This window comes from Tiliqua scincoides, chromosome 4, assembly GCF_035046505.1.
Source record: "Tiliqua scincoides isolate rTilSci1 chromosome 4, rTilSci1.hap2, whole genome shotgun sequence".
In the NCBI taxonomy this organism is placed as follows: Eukaryota; Metazoa; Chordata; class Lepidosauria; order Squamata; family Scincidae; genus Tiliqua; species Tiliqua scincoides.
Window position 1 is genome coordinate 149,648,565 of NC_089824.1, and position 24,006 is coordinate 149,672,570.

At 41.9% G+C, this 24,006-nt stretch overlaps 1 protein-coding gene across 1 annotated transcript in view; it reads right to left on the minus strand.

Moving 5' to 3' along the window:
- The window catches only part of AK4 (adenylate kinase 4), a 35,986-nt gene extending 15,920 nt beyond the window's left edge, over positions 1 to 20,066 (minus strand). Inside the window, exons 1-2 of the mRNA XM_066624021.1 lie at positions 19,830 to 20,066; positions 18,701 to 18,855 (exon numbers count right to left, since the gene is read on the minus strand). Of these exons, the coding sequence (XP_066480118.1) occupies positions 18,701 to 18,845 (145 nt within the window). The 5' untranslated portion in view covers positions 18,846 to 18,855; positions 19,830 to 20,066. The remainder of the gene's footprint in view (positions 1 to 18,700; positions 18,856 to 19,829) is intronic.
- Positions 20,067 to 24,006: the final 3,940 nt, after the last annotated feature.

Below are 24,006 nucleotides of genomic sequence, written 5' to 3' on the forward strand. Positions count from 1 at the left end.
TCCACCACTCTCATGTCCATAACTTCAGATAAGCTGAAACATTAAATTTTTCCTTTGTTTATTGCAGTGGTTCTCACACATTTAGCACCAACACCCACTTTTTAGAACGAGAATCTGTCAGGAACCACCAGAATTGATGTTATGACTGGAAGAGACATCAAGCAGGAAAATTTTTAACAATCCCAGGCTGCAATCCTACCCACACTTACCCAGGAGTAAGTCCCATTTACTATCATTGTTAAAATATACATAGTAGCTTGTTAAAAGTATAGAGCTGTAACATTTCCCCAGATGCAGTCACATATCATGGTAGTATCAAGTCTAATATACTAAAAATACAATATTGAAATGAATGGGGACCCACCTAAAATTGGTTTGTGACCCCACCTAGTGGGGTCCTAGTGCTTCCTAGTGGGTCCTGACCCACAGTTTGAGAAACACTGGCTTATTGAATAGTTAGCTATATTCCTTCACCAGGTGGGTTAATAACTTGTCCTTTTTGTTCCCTAGAACCGGACACAGTGGACCACATACTACTCTGTTGCCCGGCTCACCAATCTCTCCGAGACATTCATTTGAGACCCTTGCTGTCTTCTCTCTCAGGTATCCCTATTGATCCTTTACTTGTCCTCCTGAGTGACAATTCTGTGGCCATTACCAATGCAGCAGCAGAATCTCTTTCCGCAGTTGCCAAGCTAAAACCCCCACCCTGATCCTACTCCCTCCTGTGTCTTCCCCCCTTTCTTCCCTTACCAGTTCCCTGTTGCGATCTTCTGTCTCGGCAACATAGCCACTGTGTTGGCTACTGCTATTGCTATTTACTGTTTTAATGCCAATAAAGGTTTGCGGAAATGGAAAACTTGATAAGTTTTCCTCATAGCTGTGATAAGAAAGAGCAGGACAGAAGCTTTAGAACAGGGGTGCTCACACTTTTTTGGCTCGAGAGCTACTTTGAAACCCAGCAAGGCCCGGAGATCTACCAGGGGGGAAGGAAGCGTCTGACAGATACCCCCTTTAATGTATGGAGCCCCTGCTGGAGTCTAGTCAGTTTCGTCAGTTTTGTTGCTGCATGCCTGAAGAGCAGCTAAAGTGTCAGTTTCAGTGTCAGTTTAGCTAAATATGTCAGTTTCGTCTATTCACTAGACGAAACTGACATGTTAACAGTTTGGAGAGACAGGGCTCAGCGATCTACTCATTTTGCCTTGCGATCTACCAGTAGATCGCGATCCACCTATTGAGCACCCCTGCTTTAGAATGATATACCAACTCAAAGGGGGAAAGAGAACTATCAGAGTCAGTAAGTTGCCTCACCAGGTAAACTGACAGCAACTAATACTTAGCAATTAGTATTATTTTCTAATTATAATAGAAATATTATAATTTTGCTATTTCTTAGCAATATTTTCCACCCACCCGAGGCATTCAAAAACTTGGGCACGTAACAGCATGTACTTTTCCCATTTGTTTCTTTGAACAAAAAAGCCCAAGTGCTATGCTCAAAAGAGTTGTTTTTAAAATAAGTTGATTTCAACAAACCTCACCCTTGTTTTAATTGTGTAGACATGATCAAAGAATGCTACTATTGCTCTGAAGAACCTTTTAAGAGATACAGGTATTTACAATAACTTTCTCGTTCTTTGCATAGATCAGAATGCATATAAAAGCTACCTTTTCATGATTTGTGAGCTATACCCCAAACAAGCATCCCATTTTTAATCAAAAAACCATGCACAGTAAATGGTTGAACCCATCTGAGCAATAGCAGCAGCCAGGCAGCAGGTAAAATGAGACTGGATATACACAAAGTAGTATACATAAAATTGACACAGTAGTCACCATTTAAAAAAAAAAATATCCAGTGAAGCATGGAAGACAAGCAGCAGGAGAACTTTTAAAGCCTAGATTTTTTTTTATTCTGAAGTCAGGTTCTGTCTGTTCCCCTCAGGGCAAAGTGACCCTCAGCTCCTGAAATTGCAGCTTTGGAAAGCAGGGACACCACAGCTGGAAGAACAGAAGTTACAGGATGATCTCCGAGATAATTCCTCAGTACCCATGAAACAACTTCCCTCCCCCACCCAGACCCACCATACTAATTTTTTTTTACAAACAAAAATAGAAAGAACATCTTTCTCTACAGCCTCAGCTCTCCATTTTCATCTGCTAATCACAAGGCTCCCTTGCTTAACATCCAACAGATTTCTACCTACAACCTTGTCTATTGAATTTTTGCTCTTCCTGCAGCAACTAGAAAGAGTAGTAGTGTCTTCTCTCTTCAAGAGGAAAGCATTCCAGTTTTCACCATGCTGGACTAACCCATTAAACTTCCTCTACAAGATGGTACTATCCTAGATTTCCACCTAAGTCTGATGAATGATAAGTAAAAAGGAATGAAGCCCAAGAAGGGAAAATTTTATTTCTGAGTAGGTCAGGTGGAGGTGCTGTCACCTCTTGATGTTCTGTTTAATGTGACAGGTAGCACTGCCCTAGCTACCCATTTAGTTACTGGGCTAACCCGGCAGAGGTGGGATTCATCAGATAATCAAAGACTATATTTTATTGTGTTAGAGCAACCATTTTCAACCACTGTGCCATGGCACGCTGGTGTGCGGTGAGTGGTCCACAGGTGTGCCACAGGAATTTGAGGGAAGGTCATTTATTAATAGGGCCAATAGGGATGTAAGGCCCCCACTGGCAGCATGGTGTGCCTTGGCAATTATCAAAAACCTGATGGTGTGCCTTGGCAATTTTAGTGCCTTATCAGTGTGCCATGAGATGAAAAAAAGGTTGAAAATTGCTGTGTTAGAGGGTCATATGGACTGTCCAACCTGTAACTATAGGGTTGGTTACAGACAGCCAACATGCAGACTTGTATTAACCCATTCTTGCCCGCCCCACAGGTGTACACATTTGGTCCCTGTTGCATATATGCAACGTCAGGCAGAAATGGCTTAAAGAAAATAAGGCACTTCAGATGGTACAGAAAAATGTGGTTGATTTATCCCACATATTCATTCCAGATAAAAGGAAGATGAAATATTAGCCATTTCTAATGGGAATATACATATCCCATGATAATCATGCAAGTCAGCTCTCAGGGTCCATCTTGAAAACTGCATATACAAGTTAATTTGTTTCCTATCAATTAATGTATGCAACGTGCACTGTTGGGATTCAGATACTTAAAAGTGAAAAAACTCTTCACCTATTTCAAACATCCTTTAGCTGACCCTTTCTTGCCAAGTTCAAGAAAGGGCTTCATATTCTTGAGCAAGCAGCCTGAACAATGCTTTCTGCCGACTGGGTCTCTACATATTAACTTAAGCCTGTTGTGGAAAAAATTTTAACTTTTCAACTAGGTGAAAGACTAGCTGTAGGAAGATTGTTCCATTTCAAGTTGTCTTTCCCCCAAAACTTTTATAGTATGCAGTTCCAAGAAAGCTTGTTGGTTTCTTCACAATGTAATTACTTCAACAAGAAAACTTAGAATAAAGCTCTTTGCCAAACAGCATTCCAATCTAAATGACACTTTTATTTAAGAGAGAATAGATCTGGTATGATTGACAGAAACTCTAAATTCACCTATCTTTAAGCCTTTTCTAACAGGCTGAATGAAAAATTTCAAGACAAGTCAAGATATCCCAGACCTTTATTATAAAATATATAGCAGAGTTTGTTATCAATCTAATTCTACACTCATACAGGGTTAACACCAGAAGAACATTGTCAAGCCAGTTCTGCGGTTTATTGGCTGGTCCTGTAGGGCAACAATTATCAATTCAAATCACTATTAACCATGGCAACATGAAAAAATGCAATAAAGGAGAATATTATGAGCCAAATCATACACACATTTTATATGCAACTTGCCCTAATTGACAGACTTTGCTCTGAGGTCAGCCTTGCAATCAAAATGCTCAACTGAACTCCTGAACTATATTATTTCTACAAAACTATGCTGAAGATGTTAGTCTAAAAAAGCTTCTACTAGGTATAAGATATTCTTGCATTCCACTTTGAAACTTACAAAGCAGGTTTGTCTTGTCTGAAACTTGTAAAGCAGGATTAAAGAAATCTTAGTTGGATTAAGTCGTATGAATGTCAGTTCAACTGAAATACGTGTCTGCTTCAGAAAAGTCATTCTATAGAAAGCCAAGGAGGTGACATGCATATGTCACAGCCCAAGGCATTAGGAGGCATTTCCCCACTCTGGTTCACATGTGGGGGGGATGAGGAGGTAAAACCTCTTAAAATGGATTTTACCATCTTTGTATACCAAATTGCAGTTTTTCCATTCATCTTGCACTGGATCTTGCAGTTTTTATAAGATTAGCATTAATGCATAAGATTGCATTAAAAAACGTGATGCCCAATTTACTTTTAAAGTTACATTATGTTTTATATTACTTGATCGATCAGTCGAATCAATCAGCTAAACAGCAAAGTCTTAGAAAATGCTTACATAGTTAAGAGAGCACTATGAAATATCGTTTTGCAGGAACAAGGTATGATAGATGAATTGGGCTAAGCACCTTAAATTCTCCTTGATTTCCATAATTAAAGTCAACATACATGTTTAAATTTATCCCACTGAAATCAATTTCAAAATTGTTCACTTAGTTGGGATTGTGCTCTTATTTGTGTGTTCTTGTAAAAGATGCTCTGCATACAGCCTTCAGACATTGAAAAAATAAATAATTCCATGTAACAGACACACAGGCTTGTCTCATTCTACCCCAGCCTGATCTCTTGTAATTATTGTCTACTATCCAAAGATGGAAAAATGCACAATGACAGATTTGCTAGGGAGCGGCTCCAGGGGCAGATGCGTCTCCCTGGTTTCATTGACTAGACCGGTTTTATATATTATACAGGTATTATCCCAGTTCATTGTCAAACACAGAAAAGGTACTAATTGTATCAGTTTTTAATGCCTTTTTCCCCTGAAGTCTTTCCTTTTGCTTCTAGGTTTAGCCTTGTAGTATAAATGTTTCTAGTGAATATCAACTTATATTTTAAAAAACTACATTTATAAAACATCTTTTAACTAGGGCAGAATTTCAGTCAAATACATACATTTCTCATCAAACAGTACTGCTATTCCTTCCACTCTCCACTGGCTATCAGTTTGGCATCACATTACTCAGTACTTAATTCAAGCCTTGCAATTCACTACCTTGTAGCAAGAGCAACTACCCTGAAGTGGGCAGCTGCACAAGAAGTCAATTTTACTACAGTAACATAATTCTGAATGCTCCATTGGTTACCGGAGGTGCAAAATATGCAAAGGTGGGATAGTTTTCTTAAAACCAATTTTTAAAATTAAAACTGCATAAGCATTTTGTAACATTTAGCACAGCAGCATCCAAAGCTAGGCAAATGTGGCTGGCTTAGGTTTTTCTCCAAGCATTAAACAGCCAGTAGTGCTTTAATGCTCAGGAAGTAAATGGAGACAACAGATGAGCGATGGAGCACATGTTCTGCATGTGAAAGCCAACATGCTCAATCCCTGACATGTGCAGGTAAAACTGGAAAAGACCTCTATTTGAAACCCTGGAGATTCACTACCAATCAGTACAGACAATACTGATTTAGAGGAACCAAAGTTACACCAGTAATGTATAAGGCAGCTTCATATGTTTCATACAGATGTAGGAACACACACACACACACACACACACACACACACCCTATGACTTAAACATGCTTTGCACAGAAGTTAACCACAGAGGTTGCATATGGCTGGTTCTCCCTTTGAGCATCAACTAGCCAGTAATTCAATGCTTGTGGGAAGAGAAGGCACGTGAAGGTTCACTCAACTCCCAGCAAGGCCAACATCTTAGTTGATTTTCTGATACCCAAGAACAGTTTTTAAGATACAAGTATGACATTTTGTGATGTATGCAATACAGAAGCCAGCTAGGAATCATCACAAGCTTGCACTTTGCCAAGGTCCCTTTTAAAAACAAAGGGATTGCATATCAGATCTTAAAAATAGTCCTTCAGAAGAAAACCACAAAAAAGTGCCAGGCAAATGAAAGAAACCCCACCCTCAGCCCCAAATCATTAACTTTAGGGGTGGCAAAAAGAACACGATAAGAATAATGATGTTGCATCTTTGTTACTATGAGTACATTTAAAAAACTAAACAAACTTAGTGGCCATTTAATTTTATGGGTATTTTTTAATTCCTCAAACAGCTTAAAGAAGCTTGACGCAGCACATTCCAGATCAACATATTTATGGTGTAAGTGACACATCAAGCAAGGCTGGAAGCAAGTGATCTCATTCACTTAGCTGCAAAGATGAGTCACTGATTAAAATAAATCAGGATATTTTACCAAGATCAGCTTAATCGGCTAAGGGAATTTGTACTGCACACACACACATTGTGACTGAAAAATAGCAGTGCTTTATTTTTTTTAATGAGATGACTGTGTACATGCATATGGATATTTGTCACTTGTAATGAATGCACACTCTTCACTGCAACCTTTTCACTGGCCTTGGCTGGAGTCCCTAAAGTCAGTTAGCAAAACAGTTATGCAACAAAATTTTCCAAGCTTCCACCGCCTTTTGCAGATGACCTGTAATAACACCTTTCCATGTGCAGGTTTCAAACTTAGTTAAAAGCTAGAGAATATACTGTTGCTAGGATCTGCCACTCCTCAGCAGTGCTGTCAATTTGTAACTATTATGTGTATACACAATCCCAGCCTAGTTTGAAATTTCCGTGCCTTTACAAAGAGAGGGAATGTGATCAACCTGCTTGATTACAACATCAAAGTGCTAACCCACCAAAACCACACCACTTATCAAGGGGGACTCTTATGGTTCATCTATTATTGGCCACTTTGCCATTTAAAGCACTCTCTCCTTTCTCCTGCCCTACTATCTCAACCCATAAGAGAAGAGATTTTTGAGACAGGGAAAATGTTGGGAGAAAGACAGCTGTAGGACTCTGAGGCAAAAGGTAATATTTAGTAACATACCTGTTATTTTAGGGCACTGGTTCCCAAACTTTTTCAACTGGTGGCTCCCTTGACCTATTGGGCCAATAGCTGCAGCTCCCCATTAGGGCTACAATCCTATACATTGTATAGGGTGGTGGGTTTTTTGTGAGGATTCTGCAGCTTCCCTGCCTAGTTTTGATGAAAATCCAAGGAGCCATGATTCACAGTTTGGGAAACACAGTCTTAGGGAACTGCAGATAGAAGAGAAGCCTTTCTTAACCAACTTTCTTAACCTGGTAGCTAAAAACACTGCAAGGAACCAAACAACAACAAAGTCCTAAGCCACACTGTGTTGTTTTTGCTGCCACTGACTAATATGGCTACATTTCCAAAGTTTAGGGAAGTAAGGGGCATGAAAGCAGGTCTGGTGCCAAAAGCAGCAATGGCCTCAATGACAACCGGAAGGTGGGAAAAGAACTGTACCCCTATCCTCCTCCCCCATCATGCAGGAATTGCAGGTCAGACAGAATTAACGAAAAGGAGAATACTCCCTTCTCCTGACCAGGCTCTGCCCTAGCTGATGTGACTAACCACAGCAAGGTAATGTTGGTGAAAGATGTTCTAGCTGTGAACTAAGTTGTCATCATTTCAAAGTCAGGAACAGCAGACTTCAAATATACATTCTATGAAATGAAAGACTCTGCACTTCTTTCTGCTCCCCACCTATATGCTTTGAATCAAGGCAACACATTCTTAGAGAAAGTCTCTATAAAGACTGGAGTCTGGGAATTATTAAAGTAATCATTTCTAGCTGCTCAATCCTTGGCCTTTCTAAGGCATTCTGGCACAAAGCAAGCAAATAAATAGTTGTAAATCTAAACATCATTCAAGGTCAGTCCACATTGGGTTAGTTACACAACCAGAGGCCTTCAATAAATCTGAAATTCAGATAAGCAGAATGACACTGTATGAGAATGCGTGCGCATGTATGTACTAGTTACCAGCCTTCTTGATTTCTTTGAGGTGGTGTCATGCCACAGCAGAAGGTGACTCTAGGCAACTTCATCCCCCAGGGAAGCTGAAGGGAGCCAAAGCCCATTGGCCTCCATAGTAAGAGGCAGGTGGTTTGGCAGGGTCTAGGGAAGGGATAAGGAAGGGTCAAGAGAGCCAGTCAGTGCGAGTGGAAAGAGGAGAAAAAATATCACCAGTCATGGGAGGAGAACAGTGAACAGAAAGGGGAGGGAGAGGAGATGGGACAAAGCAAAAGATCGAAGTGGTCCAAGTGAAGAAAGCAGGGAAAGATATATCAGACTGAGAAGGGAGGGGAAAGCAGGATGATTGCGGCAATAACTAGAGAAGAGAGATACATATTGGGATGGAGGCAAGGATACAGAAAAGTGATAGAAAAAGGCAGAGGGGAAAGGACTGGCTGCACGACAGAAGCAGACAAGTACCGGGAGGAAAGGCAAGAACACAAAGACATGCCAAGGAAAGCATCCTGTAAAGAGAGAGATTGACATGAAAGACAACAAGAAGGGGAGATCCAGGGGACCAAGTTGGTAGAATGGAGACAGAGAGGGAGTGTGCATGTGCCTGTAGGGGACAGATGAACTAAAATAAGAGAGCCCATTGTGTAACCTGATGAAAGCATGACTCATGGCTTTGTGAGGAGAGGATAAGATGTCATTCGCAGACCCCTATAAGTTGGACCTACCCCTTTGGGGGAAGAGGGTCACAAGAAGATGACAAGTGGTTAACAGGCATGTGGACGGTGCTAATTCAGTTGACACCATATATCATGACTTTCAAAATTCTTTTGACAAAGTCTCTCACCAAAGACTCTTGAGTAAATGTAGCAGTCATGGAATAAAAAGATTAAAGGTCCAATTCTATACAGTGTGCACCGGCTTACTGCTGGTGCACACTGTCGCAAACATGCCGTAAGGAATGTACACAGCCCTCAGTGCTGGTCCAGCACTAGTGCTAGCTCAGCACCAGCTGGTGCTGGGCTAGCACCAGTGGACCATCGCTGCTCCGCCACTCCTCAGTCACACAGATCACTGGACAGTGGAAAGGTAGATTGGGTGTGGGGGGAGACAGGGAGGAGGTGTTCCAGGGCAGGGAGAGGGTGGAGAGAGGGCAGGGAGGAGATGTGCTGGGGGGCAGGGTGGGAAGGAGGTGGGACCACTAGAGCTATGGTCCACCAGATCCTGAGCCTCTGTGTCAGGCCATTGGTCCAACATGGAGGCTCTTGATTCTACAACAACACTTGGGTCACTGTAGAATTGAGTAGCCACATTGCAGGGCCACTCGCCTTACCCAGGGGATGGTGGACAAAAGTCCCCTTCTCCCAAGGAGCTGCCAGCACTGCCTGGATTGCACTCAAGATGCAGCAGCAGCCATTTTTGCACCACTGCAGCCCCGCATGCCAGGCAGCTCAGGATTGGGCTGTTAGCACTTTTATGACTTGGCAACTAGGCAAAGAACAGGAGACTGAGAGTAGGAAATAGATAATTTTCACAGTGGAGGAAGAAAGAAGTGGATTCCCCTCAAGGAACTGTAATGGGATCAGGGTTTATTAATTTGTTCATACGTTATCTGGAGTTAGGCAAACAGCAAGGTGGCCAAGTTTGCAGATGACACCAAACTATTCAGGGTAATAACAAAAAAAAAAGCAAATTGTAAAGTTTGCACATTTCCAAACTGGATGAATGAGCAACCAAGTGACAAATCCAGTTCAATGTCAAGAAGTGTAAAGTGACGCACTTGGAAGCAAAGAATTGGCTTTGCTATGCATGATAAGTCAGGAAGAGAACTTGGAGTTGTGGCAGAGAGCAAAATGAAAAAAAAAACCAGCTCACTGGGTGTGTGTTATGAGTGGATGCCACTTGAACAAAGAAATTTGCTTACTTTGTTTCACAATATTTTTGTCATCTAAGCACAATATGCTTCACTCCAAACTGCTTAGTTTGAAATTGGATTGTGTGTTCATTATTTGCGGCTCACAGATAGACTTGTTTTGTGTGTGATTTTATGTTATAATAGCTGACACAATGGTGCAATCAAGTCTTTTCATTAAGAATTCTTTTTCTGGGTCATTCAGTTCTTTTAGCCAAGTAGGATTATCCTTGTGCCCTTACCCCCCTCATCCTGCAACTTTAACATGTTATTATTTCCTGTTCCAGATTTAAAAGAGTCTCAGTGTGTTTAGACTAAGGTCCTTTAAAAATAGCTGTTCCTCTTGGCTCTGAAGGCAAAATGGATAGAAACTTTTGTAGACAGCTCTGGTTACCCAGTCTTTTCTATAGTAACTCTGTGTGAATAGCACTTCTGTTTCATCTTAAATACTGAGAACTGACAGAATTCACTCTAGTGCTTGTGCTTCCCAACATGTTGGATAAAAATGACCACTGAGAAAAAGCAAAGTACTGCAGCGACTCCAATATTACACGAATACAGTATTTCACTTTGTATGAATGCAACAGCAACAAGAGACCAATAATAAAAGTAGACTTCATTCTTGTTGAATGAGAACACTCACTTCTCATGCTGAATTTTAACAAACAAATGCAATGAAATCCAATGGCATTTCATCCTTATGTAACATTAAATAAGCACACAGAAGCCAAAACATCAGAGTTATGATTAACTTTTTCATAAGAGTTTTCACCAAGACATTTTAATTCACAATTTAAAAAAACCAGTAGCATTAAATTTAACATTCTTAAATAGGATCTTGTGTAAATTGGAGGACAGTACCCAACCTTCTTATTAAAGGAGCACATCAATCATGGGTGCCATCCTAACAAGCGCTTGGACCCCTTCCATGAGCAGAATGCTCCTTCCATTCATGGAGGAAACTTCCATTTGCAGAGACAGCTCTCATCAGCAAATGAACTAGTAGGGATGCCACACAGTGCTTTGTCATTACTTAGTGGGCCAAAGTCAAAGGAGGAGTCAGATAACCAAGAGCTAAATAATTGCCTCTCAAATGCTTGCAATATATCTCTTGTAAATGCCATGGATCATTTCTAGCTCTCAACCACAAAGTTAGGCAAACATTCCCACCCCTTTGCAACTGAACAAACGGAACTCTGGAGCTTAACCGCATAGCTGGAGGCTATAGATGACAACATCTCCACCATAACACTAGTGCCACTGCATGGCTGTGGGGCATTTCAATCCACATACTATTCCAGACAACACCAAATTGAAGAGGCTGGAAGAAATGACAAAGTTATCTAGCACAGCCTTGTAAAATGAAAATTACCTGTACCAATACATCCAACAAGTATTCAAACAGGTAACGGGGATAATGAATGCATGATGAATACTGCAGGCAGACCTGTTCTAGTGATGTTTGTAGGACAAAGAACTTTTAGTAAAACCCAAAGTCTTCTCTTCTGATTATCCCTCAGAAAAATGACAATCAGTAAGCTACCCACTCATCAATAATACAGTATATAGCAATCGGTAGAAAAGTGGAATACCACAAAATTCCACTAGCACAGTAGCCACCCTCCCACATATTCACAGACTTGGTTTCCATGGTTTCAGTTATCCACGGATCAAAAATACTTGAAAAAAATTGACAATGTTCCCAGCCATCCCCAATCCCTTTTTATCCTTCTGCATGGAGCAAAGAATTTGAAGCCAATGAAGCCAAAACTAGTTCAGGACCACCGAATACATCAAGATGGACCAATGACTCCAGGCACTTGTGTTTCCATATGTTGCTGGGTCCTGCTCTGCTTATTTTCCTCCACCACAAATACAGAAGAGGGAACTATTCTGAGGCAGGTCCTGTATGCCTACTCCCTTCTGGGTTACTTTGCTCTTCTCCTGGTTCATCAAACAATGCCTTCTTTGATTGGCCATTCTTGAAACCAATCACTGTCTGCTTTGAATGTCTTTGACATAGACCAAACATCTAAGAGACTGACAAGCTCATTTTCAGATAACAGTATCACTTACCTATACAATTTAATATGACAGGACTTTATAGAGTTCACTACTATCCACAATTTTTAGAAGATGCAGATAATCTTTCCTACTCTAGTTACTCTAGTGTTGCACCATCCTGAGCGAGCTGTTCTAAAAGAACCTTAGCGCAGTATGCACATCCACAGGTATCTTAAAAATGTGTCCTAAATTTTCCAAAACTCTCCTTAAAATGCTGCCATAACACATTGATCTAGACTGTGTACAATTTTTTTTCTGCAACATCTTATTTTAATTACGAAGCATAAAGTTTACTTCCTGAAGCAATTAGATCTCTGAAATTCAAGACATGATTTATTACTGAACATTTGAAAGTTTGTATAGTTTTACAGTATTTATAATTAAAGTATATATATAAAGAAAAGGTTACACTGCTTGAAATCTGATTATTTTTCTTTACTAAGATTTTTAAAAATGATAAAATATTATCTGCTTATTGCTGTTTATGTTCTGCAATGCTACTTTTTTACATTCAGGTTCATAGCTTTCTATCTTTGCTTTGGGCAATACTGCAATTCCTGTGTAAGAGGACAGAATATTTTCATCCTTCAAAAAAACCATGGCTGTGACTTTTGAAAAAAGCCAGAGATACTCCAAATTCGTTTCTTCACTGAAATGAGTTTCAGATTGCCTGCTTCACAGAAACACCAGCATATACCCATTTAAACAATGGCATCCATGCACACTAACAGCTGCAACTATGTTCAGTAAGAAAGTGACAAGTTGCTGTTTGGGTAAGATCAACATAGAGACTGAAAAGTAGTACTTTTCTGCAGAAATGTACCACAACTGGCTTCTCACAATCAGGTTGTATAGCAACATGTTTCCTTGAGACATGCAAATATTTTTGCCCATGGAGCTGTGGCACAATCCAGCTAAAGTTAAGCATTTTTGGGTCCCACTGGATTTCAAAGGAAAAACAATGCTGCTCCCCCCCCAATACTTAGCAGATAAATTTTGGATAGGAATATTGTTTTAGTATTATTCCCTGCTGTAGACAATGAACACTTTCCTTCCCTGTTCAAGTGCCATAAAGATCTTAATATTTTTTTTGTTCCAACAAGCCTTTACTGGATCAGTAAAGTCTAAACCAGTGCTGCTTTGCTGGGTTTTGTTCATTGGTTCTTTGCCATTTTCCCTGTTACTTTTTTGAAATGTTTGTATGTGATTCTATTTCTGGTTTGCTGTGTTAGTGGTTGATTGTAATGCATTTTTTTCCTATTGTTTGTAAGTTGTAAGTTACAGTTGTAAGCCACCTTGGACTTCTTATTGAGCTAATAAAATAACTACTATTCCATTATAGGAAGTGCCAGTAACTGTACACTTTTATGTTTAGAAAATAGAAGAGTACTTTTTAACATTCTATTAAACTTATCATTTGTTTATCATTTGTTAAAGGATTAAACAAGTCCAACAGTTTTCACTGCACCATCATAAAAAACTGAAAATGAGAAAGTTGTGAGTTTCAGCAACTCACAAAGGAAGTCTCTTACTTTAATTATTTTGAAAAACATCCATACCCCTAAAGTGAAGTTATGAACAAATTGCCTCTGAAAACATTATGGCTCTTATCCAGGCAATGCGTGGCACAATTCTATGTAAATCCCGTTGTGGCCAATGGAGCTTACACCCTAGTAAATGTGCTTAGGTTTGTAGCCTTTAGCATTTTTAGGTTCCACAGCCCAGGTTTACATTTCACTCAATTCAGTCTATACCATGTCTATTCAAGAGTTAGTCTGACTGTACTTAGTTAGACTTACTCCCAGATAAGAGTGCATAGGGCTACAGCACCAGTGAAAGATTAAACACACAAAAATTGGGACCCTAAAATTGTTAACTTTGGTTGGATCATGCTATAGATCTGGTAGCCAAAATCCAAAAGGCATACATCACTATCTACCCCACTTTAACCAGACTTAATGGATTCAAATTCATGTTTGTCCTGCCTAAGAGAAGGGTAGTAGAGAGATGCTTTACATAAATTGCTAAATCACTACTTGCCATTCACTCTCCAGTATAAATAGATGAACACCATAAACTTGCATGTATATGCAGGTTACATATATTATTCTGATGTTCAGTGGGTAATGTCCCTTTACCTGCTGCTCCCACTCTATTTCCCCACTGAGAAAATCTGTGCAATTTAACACTCTTTACAGCTTTACAACATGTCAGAGCTGAAACTCCATAGTACATTTGAGCTGTCTTTTGTTGTAGGCTTTTGTTGATTCTGATATTACAGTACCTTCCATGAAACAGGAAGACAGGTCAATTCAAAACACTATGTTGATCGCAATAGCTATCTGCAACTATTTTGGTCCAAGTTCTTTATACTAAATGCATAATACTGTTCAGAATTTATCCTGTTGATTGCCAATCAGCTGGCAGAAATATTTACACCACTGTCTCTTTGGCACATTTTCACTTGTGTAGAAGTACTGTGCATGATACAGGCAAGAGACAGCATGTACAATATATTACTCCAAAACAAAGCTGACAGTTGGTTTCAGGACTGATTTATCATGGATTTCACTTAATAATGACATAGCAACAGAGAGGAGTTTTATATTTAAATTGCAGCCCTTGTGGTAACCATCAATAAGGAATATGGTATACAGCAGTGCTTCTCAAGGTTTGTCCTCTACCATACCACTTCAAATGGTCCACCTATTCAAAGTACCAGGGGAAGTATCTGGCAATTACATCATTGCCAGTTACTTCTGGGTTGGAAGACCAGATGCAATATGACAAACATCAGTAACAGACTCAGGGTAGAAGGAAGGGCTTTTTCAAGCGTGGAAAAAAGCAGAGCCTCCAACAGCTGCTTGTTGTGTCATGTTGCTGGGTGGCAAGTATCCGGGCAAGTATCCTTGCTGGGTGGCAAGGGTGGTACTCCTGTGAGTACCACCACAAGTACCACTGGTGATACCTGTACCACCAGTTTAGAAACACTGGTATAAAGTGTAGCATAGAACAACTCAGACCATCTGTTTTAAGTTGGTTTCAAATTTCAGCTTTCTTCTAGGCCACACGCAAGAGTTTCACAGCCAGAACTTCATCCTCTACTGTAACTGCTGCAATGCAATTATACTGGACCATGTACAAGGCAAGCTAGCTCCAGAAAGGGCTCCCAAAAAATGGTGTCACTAGGATTTGCGTCACCCAGTGAGGGAGGCCTGCGCGTCATCCCATGTAGTGGGGTGGGCAATGCCCCAGGTGGGCGTAGTGATGTACCATCGCCCCACCCCCACTGGTTTTTTGGCTGTACCTTTTGTTAGAACACAGATATTTCAATGTGGTTTGTTTCATTGCTTTCTGCATGAAATTACGCATTGATTGATATATAACACGATGGTCTTATTCCTCCAAATTCTGATTTTAGCGATTTTGAAAACTTGTAGAGTCACACACACCCCTGTCAACTTACTAACACCTTATTGCAGCAGTTCTCAAACTTTTAGCACTGGGACCCACTTTTTAGAATGACAACCTGTCCAGGACCCATTGGAAGTGATGTCATGGCCAGAAGTGACAAATTAAAATAAATTATAAATAATTAAATTAAAATAAAATAATTAAATAAGTGGGAGCCAGTCCTCTTCCACCAAGTGAATCTACTCTGAAGCAAGTCCTATTGTGGTCAATGGGGCTTACTCTCAGGAAAGTGTGGGTAGGATTGCAGCCTGTGAGCCCAAGCCTATGCAAGTCTACTTTGAAGTAAATTCCATAGTGGTCAAGGGAGCTTACTCTGTAGTCTGCCTGCAATAACAACCCCCCAAAAGAGAATCAGTGAGCTCTTCAGCCCTCCAAGTGCCCAGTTTAAAGTTCTTCTATTTCAGCCACATCAAAATAAAGACCCACCTGGCTTCACAAGTGCAAAATAGAAAACTTTCCTCTTACCATTCAAGCCTCTTTTTTTTTAATTTGTGGGGGAGGCTGCCTTCTGGAGCAGCTCCATCGGATCAGGACCCTTCTGGTGTTCTCACATTCCCCTTTGCTTGGCCTGACCACCAGCCAAGGCCCATCTGCCTACTCATGAGTAAATGTGACTGTGAGGCTGCTTTGCTTTCCATAGGGTTCCATAGACTGGGAGGGAGGCAGCTGGAAGGGAGGAACCTCCCTCTCTGGTGTTTTTGGGGACTGCACTCATTGGAAGAGGACCATTCTGATGTCCTTGGGGCCTCTCAGCCTGCCTCAACTAAGGCATGTCCTCCTACTTGTGAGTAAACACAGTCATGTGTTTTTGTTTCGGGCTCAGACTCGCAGCTGGGAGGGGGGAGCTTCTTGGGTGTTTTGGGGGGGCTGCATTCACTGGATCAGGACCATTCTGGAGTCATTGGATTCCGCTCAGCCTGCCCTTTCCAATGGACTATGGCAAGTACACCTACACACAAATAAATGCACAATACGGCTCACTTTCCATAGGGCTCCATGCATTTTTTCCTTCTGGTTTTTTTGCCATAACTTTTGAACAAAAGGAGTTATTTCAAATCTGTTTTTTTGCACTGCACTCTGCTGGCCAGTCCGCATCCAGTGGTGTATGGCATGATGTGGTAGCTCCTAACCCCACAATGTCATCTGGTGCAGCTCGCACCTCCCTAGTGCAACTGATACCAGCATCAGAAGCTACAGGCCTGCTATGAAGATGCCAGAAACAAAGCAACTGCTTGCTCTTTAAAACACTGCTTTCAAGGGTGTTCCTGTGCCAGGTCAGGGCTTCCTTTTTGAAGTGTACATGCTTCATGGCTTTCATTGCTCCAGAGCAGAGGACATGGGGCAAACTGTCAGTGCCTGATTCTATGTTCTGAACATCAAAGCATAGGATCAGGCTCTGTATAATGGCTGCCTAATGATCTGTGCAACACACACATGGTAATGCTACAGTCAGTGGCGTAACTAAGGGAGTACAAGGGGTGGCAGTTGCACCGGGTATCAAGCTTTTGGGGGGGCAACAAGCTGAGCTTGACACTAATGACCAAAACTGTGAAAATCTTGGTATGTATGAATAATACCGTCATGTTATATATCATTGGAAAGGTAATTTAGTGCAGAATGCAATGAAACAAACTGCAGTGGAATATCTGTATGCTGTCAAAAGTTATGGCCAACTAACCAGAAAATGAAAACAAAACAGACTTATGGAACAAAAAGTGGATTTGAGATCTATGAGATTGATTGTTCTGAGAGCCAGTGACATGTCATTATGTTATTAACATGTTGCAATGACCCGTTATGATACAGCATGAAATCAATGTTAATATGAGTCAGCTCTCATTTCCATGCAACATAATATAGTTACCCCCGCTAACTGGGTAAAAAGGCACTGTTTTAAGTGGTGCCCCTCTTATATTTAGCAGGAGGAGAATAACCATCTCTCTTCATTTCAGCACAGTGTCTCGAACCAATCAGGGGAACACTCTTTATTTACTTAATTAAATTTGATTTTGTCTGAGGGGGGCTATAAATCTTTTTTGACCCCAGGTAGCAGATTGATGCCTTAGCTTTGCCACTGACTAGGGAGAGGCAACAGAGCAAGTGGGTGGTGAACTGCTAGGGGGAGGAGGTGGGTTTCTCCCAATTTTCACTTTTTAAAAAGCCCGGGCGTGATGGCACTTCTGGTTGTGACATCACTTCCGGGGCAACATTTTGAGCTTGGCACTGGGCTACACAATCATTAGCTACGCTACTGGCTACAGTCCATGAGAAAATTGTCATATTTAGGGTGCAATCCTAGCCAACTTTCCAGCAGTGAGGTAAGGGCATTGCAGATCCAAGGTAAGGGAACAAACATTCCCTTACCTTGAGGAGGCCTCCATGACGACACCCAACAGCAGAATGCAGTACATGCCCCATTGGCGAAGCTATGTCAGAGTTGGAAAGTTGGTTAGGATTTGGGCCTTAGTTAGCCCTGCAGCATATCATTTTACTTTGTCCAACCACACTTTGCAGTGTCATCTTCACCAAAGTTTTACAGAATTCTAGCTAGTCAAACAGTAACAATGGAAAATCAAGCATGCATGTCAGGAAAACCAAAGGGCACACCTAGGGTAAGATGACTGCATGTGGCTGGGATCCAAAGAGCTTAGAAAGTGTTGCAGACTAACAAAATTTATTGCTGGGGGGGGGGAAGAGACTTTCAGAAACACCTCTCCCACAAGGTCGTATTACAAATACAAGTCATTACTTTCCATTAAAAGTGCACAACAGTCCCTAATGCAACAGTTCCCCAGGAGGCACACAGGAGAGGAGCAGAAAGAAAACAGTATACCAAACTAGTGGCTTTGAAGTTCCCGACTGTTTCATCAGTGCTTTCATCAGCAGGAAGAGAACACCCTGTAGCTTAATCAACTCTCATCTTGCCTAACACTGCTTTTTTTGGGGGGGGGGGGCAAGAGTCTATGTAACAACGTGAAACTCAAGCAGCAATGCCAAATCTTGAAGTAGTCTTGAAGTAGGTTAATTGAAAGTACTGCAATTAATTGCAATTGCAAGTAATATGTTGGAAGATTGCAGCTCCAGATTGTGAAAGATCGCATGTACAAGCACACATGCGTCAATCTGTTCTTTTCCTAGAAAAGCTAGAGATGCAGAGTTGTTTTGCACAAATCCATGCAGGAACACAATCTCAGGAAGCCCCGGAAGGCATCACCTGCAATCAATCTGTTCCAAATACCCCTTGGCATGCTCTGAAGCATTTGCTGGATCTCAAGAGCAGCGAGGGACTTGCTCATCTCTTTTGCCCCACTTACCGCTGTTCGCCCGAATGTTCTCCCTTAAGAACTGCCCGCTGGACAGATGCTGGAGGCCGAAGCTCTTGGCGATCCTCTCACACACCGTTCCTTTCCCGGACCCTGGGGGACCCAGGACAACAGCTCGTAGAAGCTTGGAAGCCATTGTGATCTCTCTGAAAAGAAGACCAAAAAGCCACTGTCAAAAATCCCTGCATCCACTCAGACCTGCCAAACAGGCCCAGCCCACATCATCACTCTCCATTTTATCAGGCAATCCCAAAGATCTGCTCAGTCTTCCTGACTCTCCCTTTCACTCAGAGCTCCATAGGGCATGATGGGGATCCCATGCTCCAGACCCCATAGCAGGCTCCACGCCGCTTCTAATTACTGGCAGTGGAGATCGAGTAAAAGTTTTGTCCCTTGAGAGCTAAAGAAATCCTCCCAGTAAGGCGGGGAGGGAGGGGGGAAGAAACAATGAATGGTGGTTTGTCTCTTCCTGATCTTTCCTGCCCAATCTGGCAAGATCCTTTGCCCAGGCACACAAGAAGAGGCAGCAACACAAAGTTTAAACGGTGCCAGCCAGCCAGCCAGCCACACACTTTCCTTCCTCTCTCTTTGGCACGTGGGCACCTCTTCCGAAATACCTCTGAACAGTAACCATTGCAAGATACACTGTAGTCTCGGACCTAGGAAGTGTCCGATCCTCCACTAGCGTGGAAACCAGTGAGAACATCCCCCTCTGGTTCTCGTACCACCAGAGCACTTTCAAACCTTCCGTCTGCTAAGATCGCAATTCTATGCATGTCTACTCAGAAGTAAGTCCCATTAGAGTCTATGGGGCTTACTCCCAGGAAAGTGTGGATAGGATTGGGCTCTAAGGCTGCAATCCTACACACACTTTCCTGGGAGTAAGCCGCACTGAGCTCAATGAAACTTACTTTTGAGTAGGCAAGCCTAGGATTAGGCTGCCAACGAAGCCTATTCACTATTCGTCGGTTCACTAGAGACAACTCCCAGAAAACTTTTGGTGACCGATCCTAGAAAGGGAAAGAAGCTCCACGTTCTTTTGCCTTAACAAATACACTGGCCACAAGCACACACGCTCTGTTTGCAACAGCTGGGGGGGAGGAAGAGAAAGTCAACTCACCACTTCTTTGCAGCCTTAGAAAAGCAAAAAAAAAAAAAAATCCCAAAAAAGAAAATAAACCCCAAAATGGCGTTTAAAGCACAAAAATCTCCAACTGATCGCTTTCCATGTTCTCCAGCTGTCCTTGCCCCATCAGAAATGGACTGTGGCCATCCTGTAGCCCTCTCCTTGCAGTTTCTCCTGCGCCTTTAAGGGAACGAACCTCTTTGCAGATGGGAACTGCTGTTCTCAATTACTGAGCCCGATTGCACGCAGCAGCAGCAGCAGCAGCAGCAGCAGCAACTCCTCCACACCAGGAGGGCAAAGAAATACCAGTTGTAGACAACAGCCCAGTGAAACCCGCCCCCCTGGAGAACAAGGAGTTTTGGGATTTGTAGTCCTGCTTTATATGGTTCTCGGGGGCTCCTTCCTAAGCTCTGCTCTTCCATTGGACTACGTGTTCCAGCAACCCACTGAGGGCAGGCTGCATCCAACGGGTCTCCACCCACCTTGCCATAGGACTGGATGGATACGCTGGAATGTAGGAGTAATTTGGAAACGTGTGATTTTTAACATGGGGACTGGAGAGACTGTTTCATAATGTGTTGCACAGAGCGTTGGGAGGGGACCCTGCAGGTACAGAGCGTGGAGAAGGGAATCCACAGCAGCAGCGCATCTCCACTAACCTCAGTGTGATTACAATCATGCATCTTGAACCACTTTGGCAGGAAGAATTCTTCCTCAGACATGTTCTGATGTTCTCTTTCTCTTACAAAACATGGGTTAGAAACAAGCACAGAGCGCTGTCAAGAAAGTTCCAACAAGCAGGTCCATCTACTGGCCGCTAATGAAACTGACTGAAATGCAAAGCTTTGCAGAAGTCATCTAACTAGTTTTTACTTGGAAGTAAGTTCAGTGGGTTTCAGTGAAATTTACTTCCAGGGTGGTACGTACTTTACACAGCAGGGATCTTTACTTTTCTAAAAATCTCTACTTTTTTTTCCTTGTAGAGCTGCAAAATATTGGTAGGAGATCATGTGTATAGGAAATATGGTGGAGGAGCAAGGAGTTTGGAAGAGGACCTAGACATGACCCTCCCCCTTTTTTTGAAAATGCGACATCAGCCAGAACGTAAAACCAGAAGAATATTATTTAGCTGAATAGGAATGTTCTGTTTCTCCATCAACATGTTTACATATTTGTTTGGTTGAGCAGTTACACACATACAACTTATTTAACAGAAATTTGGTTTCTGATAGACTGCCCATTTGGGGGGGGGGTCACGCACAGGATTTTCTCCTTTCCTCCCTACCACTTCATCCCACTCCCAGCACCACATCAATGAGCATTTTTGAAGAAAAGCATAAGCTGTCTAGCTGAAATTTGTTAGATATGTATTTCAGCCACCAAAATAAGACTAGTACTCTCACTCATCCTTCCATCTGCTCTGTCAGGACCCTTCTGTCCCAGCCAAATTAGTAAATATATGCCTCTACTCTTGTTACCCATACAGTAATGCTACCCTTTTGACACACATACCAAAAGTTTGCAGACCGCATCCCCTTATTATTCTAGATCAGGGGTTTGCAAACTTTCAACTTTAGGGATCCTGGACCTTTAACAATTGTGTAGGAGAGAGAATTTCAGCAGGTGCAGCTTGACAACTGGAAGATGGCCTCTTCTATACAATTGTTAAAGGTCTCAGTTCCCTAAAGTTGAACGTTTGCCCACCCCTGTTCTAGATGTATTCCAAAAAACGCAGGGCCCAGTCCTATCCATTTTCCAGCACTGATTTAGCCATGCCAACATGGTGTGTACTGCATTGTGTGGTGGTAGGGGCAGTCACAGGGGCCTCCTCAAGGTAAGGGAATGTTTGTTCCCTTACCTCAGGACTGCATTGCTGCTGCTCAGTGCTGGAAAGTTGGAAAGGATTGGACCTACATACAGCTTAAACACACCACTAAACAGCTTACACACACCTGGGCCACACTGCCCAGGCCCACCCTATATACCAAGGGTGTCCAAACGTTTTGGCAGGAGGGCCACATCATCTCTCTGACACTGTGTTGGGGAAGGAGTTAATTTACATTTCAAATTTGAATAATTTTACATAAATGAATATATTAGAGATGGAACCTGTATGAATAAATGAAGATCTTACAATAGTTCAAGGCCTATAAAAGACCCTGCACAAAGCAAGGCCAGCCTTTCCATCTCTGTCACTGCTGTATCACAGACATGAAACAGCAAGCAGTGGAGGGAGCCCCCATCCCACAGCTCACGCAAAAGGTTGAACAGTCGCCCTCACACTGAGAGCAGTTGTGTTGGACCAGCATGGGCTCCAACAAGTCTCCAGAGGGCCAAAGTCTCATTGAAGACTGGGGGCTCCCTGTGGGGCCAGATTGGGAGTCCCCAAGGGCTGCAAGTGGTCTCCAGGCTGGGGTTTAGGCACCCCTGCTTTATACAGTCTCCATGCTCCACAGTCAAGAAGAAGACCACAGATTCAGTAATAATGTTCAGAATGCAACATGAGAGTTTCGACCAAGGCAGCAGTTTAGAATTTAGCAACAGACCTGTTGAGATGTAGGAAGAAAGAAAAAAGAAAATCAACTGGAAAATTCTAGGCAATTTTTCATCAGAAAATACAAGCATTTGCAAACAAGCTCAATATGCAGTATTGCTCATTTGTCACCTGTTCTTTTCAAAGAAAAAAAGTTTAATGTACAGTATTGCCTCATTTTAGAAAGCATTTTAACTATATAGCTTGCAAAGAATTTCTTCACATTGCTTCTTATATTTGGCAATGAACAAATACTAACAAATCAATAGTGCTAACAAATCAGATTTGTACTGTACAAGTACTGTACCAATTTATGAACTTTTGCCCATTATCTTGAAGGGTACCCTTTCTGAGGAGGAAGGAATTTCCTTCTTACTGAGAAGCCAGTGATAACTTATTGAATGATATGCCTTTGACTCTATTTCTGTCCCTTTTCTCAAACTCTCAGGGGCCCTCACTGTTATATGAATAAACTGTTTTATGGCCCGATCCTAACCAACTTTCCAGCGCCAGTGCAGCCCCAATGTAGTCCCAAGGTAAGGGAACACATTTTCCCATACCTTGAGGAGGTCTCTGTGACTGCCTCCCCACCACATGATGCAGCGCGTGCCCCATTGGTACGGCTGCACCGGCACTGGAAAATTAGATAGGATTGGACCCTTAATCAGCAACAGGCACTGTTCAGGCATTCTTCTTGATCACTTAGCATGTTAATCAATTAAAATAGGACTGATTAATTCCCCCTAGATTCTGAGCTGTGATATTTGTTCAGGTATGTATTTTCCTTAATAGACAGAATTTTCCTTAATAGACAGAATTTGGACCACAGCTGTGATCCACAGATAAACTGTGTGTGAATCAAACTCTCCTTCCATTTAAAAGCCTTTTGTCCAGCCTAAGGCCAAAGACGAGGAATTAGTTCTAAAGAAATAGCTGGCAAGTTGCCATATTTCAGTAGACATGACCCTCTGAAGACTGATCAACGTAACTTTCTGTTTTGGGTGCAAGAATACTATTGCTGTTGAATGCTTGTTGCTAAACATGATGAGAAATAACAAACAGCAACCGAAACAATGTGTCTGTGTTAGTGAACTTCCTAAGAACTTGTATGGGCTTTATGTGAATCAACACCTATCCATTTAGTAACTTAAGATAGGCTATCACATACTGTAAAACTCTAGCAATTCCAGATTATACAAGTCGGCACAATCCTAAAACACCCTTGTGCCGACACAAGCCCCTTGCACCTGCCCAAGGTGATCATGAAAGTGCTGCAAAGCACTTTTGTGCCAACTTAGGAGGTATGTCAATACAGGACCTAATCCACCAGTGCCATGGTAAGCTCACACTGGCTGAGCTCAAGGGAGTCTGAGGGGGCATGGGGAGGTGTTCTGGGGGGGGGCCTGTGGGCAGGTTGGAGGTAAGTGAGGGCGTGTTACGTGAAAATCCCCTTTTACCTTTTATTGTAATTTTCTCTATATATTTGGTTATGTTACTAAAACATCATGCAGCCCACACTTCTCCCAGCACACTTTTCCAAAAACTCTGGTCAAGTCACAAGCTCATGGTTACAAAATCCATCTCCCTATGATTCACATATTATAGGAAGAAGTCTGGCATAGTAAATCATTGTTTAAG